Raw genomic sequence first — 12177 nt, 5'->3', positions numbered from 1 at the left:
GCAGTATACTTTAAGTAATGACCCGTAAAACTTACATGTTACGTCAGAGACGACAATACGCGCGTGTATAATATATTTCAGCTTCAATTACTATCTCAAATTGTATCAAAGTATGATATCTCTCGACGGATTGTTCGAGATCTCTTCGCCAATTGAGAGGAGAATCGATTTCGAGAAAAGTTTGCGGAGAAAATTCTATTCGCCCGTTTCCGCAGGGACAGAAGTGCATCGCCGGCGCATATAAGCCATTAAATATAAAATATAAAATTCTTTCTCTCTTCCTCCCCCTTCCCTCTTCTCTCTTTCTCTCTATCTCGAGCGCGCGCAGCGAAGATGTGGAATGGCAACTGTGCGTATTGGGCGAAACTGGGTTTGACCCTTGACGACCCCCATAAATATCCAACGTTGGCAGCTTGTTACTTTGCGCCACGTGAATCTCAAGCCGACCCTCATAACGCCCGATATTCTTCGGCGGCAGACATTGTACCAACTAATCACTGCCGCTTTTTTTTCCCCATCTGTTGACTTATCTTTTTATTTTCCTTAACTTGGAGGATTCTGTAAACACATCTACATGCACACAGAAGTCGTACTATTTATCTCGTTACAATAACTTCCCCGAGTGCTATTCGACGTTCATGAATCCAAGTTTCAAGACCGTAAAAACGAAGGGTTTATCAGTCCATGAATCTCCTTATTTAAGAACGCAAAGAGTAATGAACTTAAAAATCCTTAACGAGCTAAGAAACCGAGTGTTCCAACTTCCGTTGAGTATTCCAACGGGGAGATCCAAGAAAAGCCAGGGAAGAACAACTCGGCGCTCGAATTGTTCCGATTTGAAATTTTCAAGAGTAAGGATTGCGTCAAACGAATTCAACGAACGTGGCGGGCCAATACATGGAAGAAAGCCGCTTTCTTCCTTCGTCTGCATTCCTCGGTAATTGCGTGCCGTGGTCCCTTGTCGTCATCGCCGTTGTTGTTGTTGTTGTTCCTCCTCTCCTGTCCGTCTGTTTCCTCCGTCCGAAGAAAGGAGAGCTCGCGTCCGCGTTCGCGCGCGCGCGCGCACGCCTTTTCATTTGTGCGCCCTCCTAGGATATACTTATAATAGGTGGGCCGTGCGTGGCAAACAGGGAAGAGGCCGCCGCGACGCGCCTAATCACTATAATCGTCCTCGCCAATAATTAGATTATTTTCAGTGTCTTCTCCGGCGCTGTCCCTCTCTTGCCGGTGATTACCGGCCTGAACTTATCATTACATCCCCACGTCGACCCCTCCGCTCGCCTCGGGCGCGCCCTACGGGAATGACCGTGTTTTTTCGTGCGAGACCAGGGCAATAATCTTAAGACATTTGATATTCCCGAAAAGGTAGATTGGGACATTGTAAGGTACCCGAAATATAATACCATGCTCTATAAATTTATTAGAATAGATACAGCGTTATTTCACTTCTCGGTGGATTGGGTAAGATAGGATCGTGCCCACAGGTATGGATCTTTTTACTCGGGACGGAATCCGTGGTCGGGTTAATTAAATGAATTAGTAGTTGTAAATATTCGCAATAAATTTCCAAGTATCCCGGATACAAATTTCTCACGACGAATTCCTGCGACGACAAAGCAGTCGTAATTTTCAGAGCTTCGCCACGTCGATTGGTTCTGACGCACTTCTGGAACGCGCGTTTCGGTACTTGCGGACTCGAGGGTGTTCATTATGCCACTTGAAGGTTTATTACGCGATACAAAATACTCTACTTTATTGTCGTCGACCGGTCTGTAGACTGCAGTGAAATTCTTGAACCTTCCGCGTAACGTATTATTGCCGTGGAATTGGAAGATGGAAAGCCCGAGGGTGAGTCTTGGCCATCATTACCGGAACTCCTTTGAGAACTGGCGCACAACCTCACATTTTTTTTTTTTATTAATAATAATCAGAGTTACACTTTGCAACGCTGCGAAACGGTGAATATACGCGTGTATCGGCCATCCGAGGAATGGTAATACATTAATAAGCAGAACCTCGCTGTAAATTCCCTGAGGTTACATTTCTAGTCCACGATGGTAGAACAGCATGCGTAAAAATTTTTCAATGCCACGTTGAAACGCTTTATCTCTATCATCTTCGGACGTCTGATTAATGACTGACGAAGTTAAGAATAACATTCCAGTTTAGATTATCGGCTGATTCATCTTTGGAAATGATACCCCTTTATTTGGACATTGAATTTCTGAAGATTCATAAAGAAGCACGCGGCAAGTTAACATCTTGAAATGAAACCGATATTAATTTCGCGGGACTATACGGGCTACCCCAACTGTGCCATTTTATTGGTACTCAAGACAGCGCCCAACGATTTCGTAATACCACTCGATCCCAACGAAACAGCAAAAGGATTCCCGAAGATGCGATCGTACGATGCGCACGGGGGGGAGGGGGGGGAGCGGTGGAGGAAGAGACCTTTACGAGCTGGCAATTCGCGAAAGAGTTCGTCAGCTCGAGAAATATTTAAATTCAATTCAAACGTGGATCGTGTAAATCGCGACCGGTCGAATCCTTCTAGATGGAGAAGCTGGACGTGTCTCGCTCTTCTTTTCGTGTCACGTTTCTGTTAATTAATTCCGCGCCATGTTGGTTGAAATTTTTATTTCCACACGTGCTACGGCCACGTTCAATTAACGTTCTGAAATTAAAAAATGTCGTGGACGGCCTTGAAACGGTTGAGAGGTTAAGCCACCAAGGGGTTGAATGTCATTTCGCCGGAATGTAACGCTCCACCCCTCCCCCCCCCCCCGGCGACTGCGCGAGGGATCGCCATTAATCCTTAGGCTGACTTTCTTTCCGCTCGCTGTCGTATAGAACGGGGCGTCCTCGTTATCGACGCTTATCGCTAATAAGATCGCTGGACCGCTCGTTATCGTCGTCGTCGCACTCGCCCTGTCCTCATTTTCGTACGATTGCGATCGTTAATTATCCCTATCGCAGCCGATCGCCCTCCGCCGTTCTCCTCCTTCGCCTTTCCTCTCCCCACTCCCCGTCCACCCACGCGTTTTCGTCGTTCTCCTCGTCATTATCATTCCGGTAATTACCGGTGTATTCCCTCGTTATCATCTTGTTATCGTTTGGCTATCGCGCTTCCGCGAGGAGCACGGCGAACGTCTCCGGAGAGGTCAGGCCTCGTAAACGCGCGTGGGAGCGGACTGATAACGAACGACCGGGAGCATCCGGCACTTGGAATCACAAGTCAATCGGGTGGATCGAACACTCGAGCCTAATTTGACGATACTGATTCGATAGATGTCCATAAACACGCTCTGCGCTTTCGAGATTTACTCATCGACAACGACAACAGTCCCGCAGACTTTTTGCGCACGAGATCTCGTACGAGATCTCTTTACGTATACACCGTGCTCCCCGCGATAACTTCGATTTACTTCGGTCTAATCATATCAATCAGCTGACGCGATAATTCGCGACAGAGTTTGAAGCCGTCGCGACTCGTGTGCGCGCACGCGCTGCACTTAAGTAACCGCATTAAGAAGAAGCCGACACGCAGAAACGCGGAGCGGGCGAGTGAGTCCGTAAGGGCATTAATGCGCCGGAGATTTATGTGGTAACGGCGAGGATGAAATTCCATCGCGGTAGGTGCTCGTATAAGTGGCACGCTGCTCGCTGGCGGAGGCGCGAGAGTTATGGTTGCCCATACTGATATCCACTATAAACTCCCCTTCCTCTCCTTCTCGTCGCCCGCCCTTCTCCGCGCGTCCTCCTACGCTCTCTCTCTACCACGGCATACTTAATTAAATACGTATTAAGAGCCTGAGTGTGTTCCGATGTACCGATGTGCGCCGTGCATCGTGGAATAATATATGCCTCAGCGCGCGCGCGCTAATTACTTTCTCCCACCGAGGTCGCACACCGACAGTTTTACTTTCCCCCGCGTACAGCGGAACCGCATTTATCGAAACGAGGAGCACCCTTTTGCGCACAACAAAGGGATTCCTTGATATTACGTGCCTAAACATCTCCTTCCTTGCCGCCGACGAATTTACGAATTTATTATCGATCGTCGTTACAAGAAGATAATCACTTTTTCATTACTTGTCAAGCATTATTAGCGCACGTTTAATGCTAGAGAAAACCGTTATTGGTTAACATATGTTACGAGGAATCTACTAAGATATCTTCTGTCCTTGAACCTAAAGAGGATTCTCGTTCTATTCCTAGGGACAAAAAATTTGGAATGGAAGGTCGGCACACCCGCTGAGATGGGGAAGAACAATTACTGTTAACCTTTCACAGACAACTGGGGCTGCATTCCGAAATTCACTGTACTGAAAATCTATAGCTTATGTTATGTATACTTCAGTACTAGTAGTGAATTTCAGAACGCAGTCTAGGTCTTTTCCTTTACGCAGGCATTCCATTCTCAAATTTCTCTTAAATAGGAAGGGTGGGGTATAGAACATTTTCTGAAAAGAAATTGCGTTAGTAAGCTCTTAGTCGCCGAGTAAGCCCAGCGCGCGACATACTGTGTTCAACTAGCACGAAGTAAAAATTACGCTTGTGTCCAAAAGATCTAAAAGATGGCCGACAACGTTAATGTTTTCGGAAGTAAGTGCATATTTTTCAGTTTTTAAATATTGTTTTTATTATTTATTAATAATTTTGTTCTGTGACGAATGGAATAGGAAGACACAGGCAAAATAGTTAGTTGGTTTACGCTTGCATCTTGCTGTTCTCCATAAAATGATGAAGCCGTCTCTTTATAAGAATATTTTCATATAATTTATCAAATTTTTATATTATTACTGATATATTTTGTATTTTTTAAATTTATATATTCATTTTTTAAATCTTAAATTTCTTTTTCCGTATATTTATCATATCCATGAATCGCTATAAAATTTTATTTACAGATATTAAAATTATACTTTTCGAATCCATCACTAATGTGTGTCTGTATTTTTTTAAGATTATAGTCTAAAGTGTAAAAGTTTGCAACAACTCTTTTAAATATTTATTTATTGCCAAGATACATTTTAAAATATTTCAATTTCTATTTTTTCCTTACTTTGACACAAATTTCAATTCTTTTTTAATAAATTTAATATTTGAGTCAAACAATTATTTGGTAGTGTAACATAGATATTGGAAAGCAACTCTGCATTTTTCTAGATTTTTTTTTAAGTCTGCAACAGTCTAGAAGTCTAGACACAAAAAAAACTTGAGCTGTAGAAAAAAGATACGGTTTACGTACGAAGTAAGTAAAACTATAATTGTTTACGGAAGGTTAATTAAGATGGACGTGCCGTGCAAGTAGCACTTGATGATCTTTAGCTTTTGACAAAGAATAGGTCAGGCTGTTTTAAAATTCTAAGGCATTATAGAAATTTCTTCCCATTTGCATTACGATCTGACGAATTTTGTATTGCGTTATAAGCAAGAACAGGATTTTTTATAATAGTGACAACAATAGGCGAAGAAAGGAAGTTGAAACATTATTCCTCTGCAGCATTAATTTATAACAAATATTCTATTACTGAATTGTTATTGAAAACAAATATTTATCGATATACTGAGCTACCTTTTAGTATTTAATAACATCAGTATTTACATCAGATATTCTGAATCAATCGACTAAAATTGTTTTTATTTTGTTGTTACAGATTTCAAAGTACCGGAAAAAAAGAGCCGGTACCGGTACGCAATAGAGGGCCGTAACTACAATTCTAACTCCGTTTCATTGTTGAAAACCGTCGGTGGGCTCTCTGAGTCCACCCTCCCATCGGGCAAACTGGCGAGCGCGTTAACCGCTGGTATGAACCCCCACCATCCGGGCCATTCCGCAGCCTACCCCCACCACCCCTCGCTATCGAGCAGTCCGCATCATCCGGGGCCCGGCGGGCCGCATCACGCGTATGGAACCGGAGGAGGTGGTGGAGGTGGCGGTGGCGGTACCACGACCACCCCCGATCTACCAAGCCCGCACTCACCCCAGCATACTGGCGGTCCCGGCGATCCCGCTACCCCCTATGGTGCCCTGCAACCTGGACAGGGCATGGGTAGTAACGGGCATCATCACAGCGGCGGCGGCATGATGCCGGATCATCCACATCACCCTGGACACCCTCATCCTCACATGCCAGGACATCCCGCGTACCCACCCGTCAATCATAACAATAACTGCACGCTCAAGGTGAGTACACTGTATTTTATGCAATAATTCACGTCCTCGGGACATTATTTCAAATATCAGTGCTTCGTTAACATGTTTGTATGTGCGTTTGTATTACACATGATACGAAATTTAATATCTCGTGCAACGAAGTGAAGCGATACAGGTGGTTCCAAAGGTGAGGAGTGGTGAAAAATTCCGAGGTTCTTCAACTTGGTCATAAAGAACTAGGGAACGTAGGTCTAACGTAGGGTCACGGGCTACAATTCGGCAGTATTATCCGTCCGTCCGACCCTCACTTACTCTTCGCCATTGACAAACGTAACAATATAGGCATTTATGAGAGAGAAATATAATTGAATAGGGATGAAGAGGTCCGCGCGGGGTTCCTTCTTGCAGTTTTCTGCCTGACGCTTTTACCTGCCCTTTTTTTCCTTTCCTCCCTTCTCTGCCCTTGCATCACACAACATTCTACCTTTTCAGAGTATATTGCTTCTCCAAGTTTCATTCTTCATTCACCTTTCTGCGTTGACTGTACTCTGTCTTCCGGTTTCCAGCGCCCGAAGACGTGTACATCTGTTATTCTACATCGTGAACTGTTTTTTGGCGATTGCTACACTTAAAGTCTTTCTTTTCTCAACCACTTTTTGGTTAAATACCTTTCTGAATACATTTGTCCGAGCACATTTTCGTAAATAACCGGTCGTTCAGCTTTTCTTCTCTGTTTCTATGGATGTATTGTATTTTAATGTTATTAGCATTAAAGTTTAAATTATTTCTTTTTCTAAAATAATAATGTTAAAGCAGGATTTTATTTCGTTAATTAGAATTGGTCAAAGAAATGCGTTGTTAGCAGATAACAGTAACGTATTTATCTTAAAGCTTTCTCGCTTATCTTGTGTGTACCCATGAACAGATGAATCATCGGTTATCAATAGTATTCATTCAAAAAATCAACACGAGGCGATTTTTGCCCCCCATGCCCCCCTCCTCTTCTGAGAATTATAAACTTTACATTACTGAATTCTCTGAAATTTGTATTTTCTGTTACGATTTAAATAATAAAGCGCTTTTTTTTTAATTCTCAACTTTTATGTCTGGATTCTTGAATGGCGTATCGTCGTATTCATGCATCCTTCGAATTTTTTAGACCTGCTTTCCGTCATCCTGTCCTATGCTTTCTATCTCGTTTTCCTCTTAGATTTCACATGTATTCTGTCACCGTCTCACTCGTACTCAGCCTTACTCTCTTGCATTGTTCTTCAAGCTTTCTTTCTTGTATCTTCTCTATTCATTATTCCTCCTCTCTTCTTCCTTGTATCCACTGCAGTCTGTAGTTCTTCTCCTTATTCTTTATCTCAAATCGCCTTATGTTTTTCATATTTATCTTCTTTATGTCTTGCCATCGTTTTGAACCACAGCTATCTCTCCTTTCTTGTTCTGCGCTATTTTGCATCTTTTTTTTCTGAGCTTGGATTTTTTTACTTTCTATACTTTCTTTTTACGTTTTTTTTCCCACGTTATATTCTTTCTTTAAATTTTATTTCCTTAATTTTTTACTCTCTTTATCATTGTATATCGTAAATGTATACGTAATGTATCTGAAAATTTACCACAACTTTCGCTTTACACAACATTGTAAGACTCACGACACTTAGGAAGCCTGTCCCAGAATATATCCTTCTCTCACCTCTGCCCGTCTCTGTTTCTCTCTTTCTCTTTCTCTCTTCTTTCTCTCCCCACTTTCCTCCCATTCTCTTCTTTCAACCGGTGCTATGGAAAAGACCCCTTCCCCTTTCTCTCCCCTTCTCAACCGTCAGGTCTCTCTCTGTCCAGCACACGAATGGGTCCTCCGTTCACCTCCCCTCTTAGTCCGCTCTATTCCCCTTCCCCTCGTCTCGTCGATCCCTCTCGCTGTCTTTATCTCGCTTTCTCCCTCGGTATCGGTTGGGTCCTTTCTAGACTCGCCTTTTTACATTCTCCCTACTCTGAGCCCAAGGTACCTGAACCCGCACGCAGGCCCGCGAGGCATTCGGGGGGCCCGCAGCACCAGCAGTTGGGTCCCGTCCGTGCTTCGCTTCGTTTCGCTTCTTTGCTCGTTCCTTTCCGTCTGCAACGAGTCCATGTATCGCGTCGCGCGTCGGGAATACGCGTCGCCGAAAATCGCGTGTTTCGCGAAGATCGCTCATAGCCGCCTGCGATTCTCAAGGCGCGCCATTCTGATTTTCGTAGTACCGTGAAATTCAACGAGGAAGCGAGGACCTCCGGATCCTTGAAACCGCGGTGGGGGAAAGTGAGTGTATCGCAACGGGAACTTGTTCGAGGTCGAGTGATATCATTGGCCGAGTGAATCCGGAGTGCGGCCCGAGATCGGTTTTTCGTCGCTGTCGTCGTCGTCTTCATTTTTTTTCCTCTTTTCTCTCTCTCGTTCCTTTTCCCGCTTCGTGCGCCGCGAAGAGGGATACACGCAGCAAAGTGCATCATGGAGGTCCAATATCCATATCACTACAACATTACGCGAATGAATAAATGGTTCTCCGGCAATATTAAGACGGAAATCAAAGTAAGTGTACGGCGCGAGTGTCGGCGGGATTTCTTTTTCTTTTTCTTTTTTTTTTCTTTCGCTTTCCTTTTCGCGCGGGAGACGTTTCGCTTTTTCGGAGTCCACGCTGCGTCGGCACGACGCAACGGCAATTAACGCATTCGCTCTCGTATTTCCTGACGCAAGTCGAAATGGGCATTGCTGTGCGTAGCCTACCGTGTCCGACTATTCGCATAACTGCACGGGCAGACATTACTATTCGAAAGTCATCCTACGCTACGGGATTACTACGTCGATATACATTAAATATGCGAGTGTAATAAATGCGAGCACGCGTATTGAGTATACATGTATGCGATGCGTAACTCTTACTTACACTTTTAAAGTAGAATTCTATTAGCTCCAACAACAGCGTATTTGGCTCTTATCGAAATCAATACAGTGTTTAAATTGTTATTCTTGCTGATTTTAAGAGCCGCGTTTCAAGATAGAAAGTATAAGCGCGCAGTTTAAATAAAACCCGAAAATGTATGTAAAATCACGCAAAAATATTATTTAAGCACAATATTCGCTATTGTTATTGACCCTTTTTTGATTTCAACTCGTTAAAACATTTTTAATCACTGAATAGCCTCTCTTCTTTTTATATGTATTTTTGTGTAAATAACGCATACGAAGCAAACTGCTTTTCTGTCTTCCTACATAGATTTTCTTGCGCACATGTATTATAAATACTTGTAATACATTTTTTTTTTGTAATATACTTGATCAAAGAGGACTCTTTGAATTCAGGACCGACGCAGTTTTGTTGATTTAGTGGTAAACTGTGCAGTATTTTTAATAACGATACAATATTGAGCAACGTCGTACAAAGTGAAATTAGCGAGCAAGTTGTAGGTCCCGCGAGCAAGAGTTACGTTCGCCTACGTGTGTTTGCATAATCACGAGTAAGCATTCATAATAAGCGCGCACTTAAGACGCCGTAATGATTTAGTGCCCGTTAATGACTTTCTGTTTTCGCATTAATTACCACGATGCTTGAATTTCTACTTATAATGGGCTAGAGGCGATTTCAAAGGCGTGTGTGGCAACTCTTACCCGCGTCTTATTCAAAAAATACACCGTCAGCCGCCATCGTTTTCTTTACTCAAACTTCATAATCAACCATCTCCCTCGCGGCCTCTCGGAGTTCGAGGAAAAAGCGTAGTAGTGGTAGCAGTTAGTTGGCTCGATTACACAAATTAATTGACATGCGTAAGATATCGTTAATTAGATACAAATTAATATAAATTGCGGCTATTTGTGAATTTATAAAGTCGTCGAGTGTGTGTACGCGCGAGTAACAGAAAACGAAAACTTGATGTTGCAGCAAGAAGGTGTCCCAAGCGGGTCAACGGGCCTTCGGCAATGCGCCGCCTGCGGTGTACAAATAGTGGAAAGATGGCTGTTGCTAGCGATGGACCGGTACTGGCACATTAGCTGCCTCAAGTGTTCGTGTTGCAACGTGGTATTGGGAGAGGTCGGCCAGTCCTGCTACACCAAAAGTGGCATGATCCTCTGCAAAGCCGACTACAGACGGTGAGTCCTGTTGTTAATTTCTTTTGACCCGGACGTATAAATCTAATCGATCAACGGGACCATAATAGGGAAATTTATTTTTAAAAAAGGGGGGGAGAAAAGGGGGACGAGAAAGATTCTTTTTCGGCGAATATGGCTAAAGCGTTCTCAATGACTCAGACGACATCGCCTTCGACTGTTTACTGCGTATCGTCACTTATCGCGTCGAGGAATTGATAGCAACGGCCACTCATGAATAAGCTAGAAATTATCGCTTCCATTAAATTAGGTACTATGTCGCACAACACGGGACATCGAATATTCCGGCTTTGCGCAGGCGCGACTCCGCGAGGCCGAGACAGAGAGAATCGGCGCCGTCTAATTTCTTGAAACTAATAACAACGCCCGACGCTTCGTTATTAATAATAAATACTGTTATTGTGCGCGGCCATTATGGCTAATTTATCGTGGTACTTGCCGCGCGTTCGTTTATACCGTACCGGGATTCCTGGGAGCCAATATCGTGTAATCAACATTCCTCTCGTGCAAAATAGCCGCGGAACTAGGAAGTTGCCGTTTTACGTCATATCTCGTAATCATATTCGCCTTCTTTTTCTTCAATAGCTACAGCAATTACTCGCCGTATTGTTGAGATATACCGAGCAGCATGTGGACGCTATCGTAATATCTAAATATATCCGGGAATATCAAAATCTAAGAAAAAAGCGCGATTTGGATATAGAATTAAAATTCGAAGAAATATCAAAGTGTAGGAAATATAAAAGTCAATGATGAAAATATATGCACAGAAAAAGAAGTACTCTCAAAGTGAATTATATATTCAAATTAACGTAATTATTATTTCATATATAACCAATAATATGTAGTCTTAGAATAGTTTTATAATTTTAAATTTTAATCATTTTATAATTTTATTTCGATATTATAAGATTCATATGAAGAGCATATGCTTACTTTGATCATAGTAATATTTTTTTCGATTTTTTTATAAATTTCAAGAAAGAATAATATTACTTGAACTTTTTTTAAATAACATTACCTTGTTCATTTGATAAAAAGTTTGGATTACCTAGAATATATTTTTGTTTGTGGGACAATATAAAATTTATTTATGCAAGCAAGTTATATTTAATTCTTTCCTCTAATTTCATTTAAAGATTTATGGGTCGAGAATAAACGTACTATCAAATGAGGAACGTTCTTTTTTCTGTGTATCGGAGATGTAATGAATGTGAGAATTGAAAAATTGTACTGGCGCAAATAAAATAAATAATAAATTTTAAGTAAAGGGACATTAACTGTGATCTATATCTCTTGTGTACTCTATGAGAGTCATCTCTAAAAAATATTTGAAACAACGGGAAAAGTATTTTTAATGGCTTTACGACATTTCCTTACGTTGTCTCGCCCATTATTGCCGTCTTGTACACGATACAACCTACAACATCTCCCCGTCGTTGATCGTTTATCGATGAATAGAGACTCGAGACTTTAGGATTGCCGCACTGTGATGAATATGCACCTAATCGGCGTGGCCGTTCCAAATTTAGATGATTCGAGGTCAGAGCGCAATTTAATGAGAAACAGACGCTGAACTTAGTTAGTCCCCCCGAAATAGATCGGCACAACCTGGCCCGGCCGTGCACGTACCGGAGGTAATGGAACTGTCACTCCTTTTTTTACTCAACTAACCGGTTATATCCGCACGAGGAGTGACATTTCTTGCATTTCACGCTGCAGTTAAGCATTGCTCGGCCGTTCGTGTTTCTACGTTTCATCATAATACTCGTGTTAACAAAAACATTATTATGCAACGCGAAGACGCGAAAGACGCAAGGGCAGGGGGAAGGGGGAAGGTATCATCGATAGGTACGGACAGATATTT

General features: G+C 42.5%; 1 protein-coding gene across 2 annotated transcripts in view; it reads left to right on the top strand.

The window, feature by feature from the left end:
• LOC105835640 (LIM/homeobox protein Lhx9) overlaps positions 1–12177 on the top strand; it is a 174204-nt gene that overhangs the window by 138814 nt on the left and 23213 nt on the right. For both annotated transcript variants that reach the window (XM_028191443.2, XM_012679099.3), the window contains 2 exons: positions 5664–6193; positions 10084–10292. In XM_028191443.2, the coding sequence (XP_028047244.1) occupies positions 5816–6193; positions 10084–10292 (587 nt within the window). In that variant the 5' untranslated portion in view covers positions 5664–5815. The remainder of the gene's footprint in view (positions 1–5663; positions 6194–10083; positions 10293–12177) is intronic.

This window comes from Monomorium pharaonis, chromosome 11, assembly GCF_013373865.1.
Source record: "Monomorium pharaonis isolate MP-MQ-018 chromosome 11, ASM1337386v2, whole genome shotgun sequence".
NCBI classification, from domain to species: Eukaryota; Metazoa; Arthropoda; class Insecta; order Hymenoptera; family Formicidae; genus Monomorium; species Monomorium pharaonis.
The sequence above is the reverse complement of the archived record's forward strand: the minus strand, read 5'-3'. Positions and strand labels throughout refer to the sequence as shown.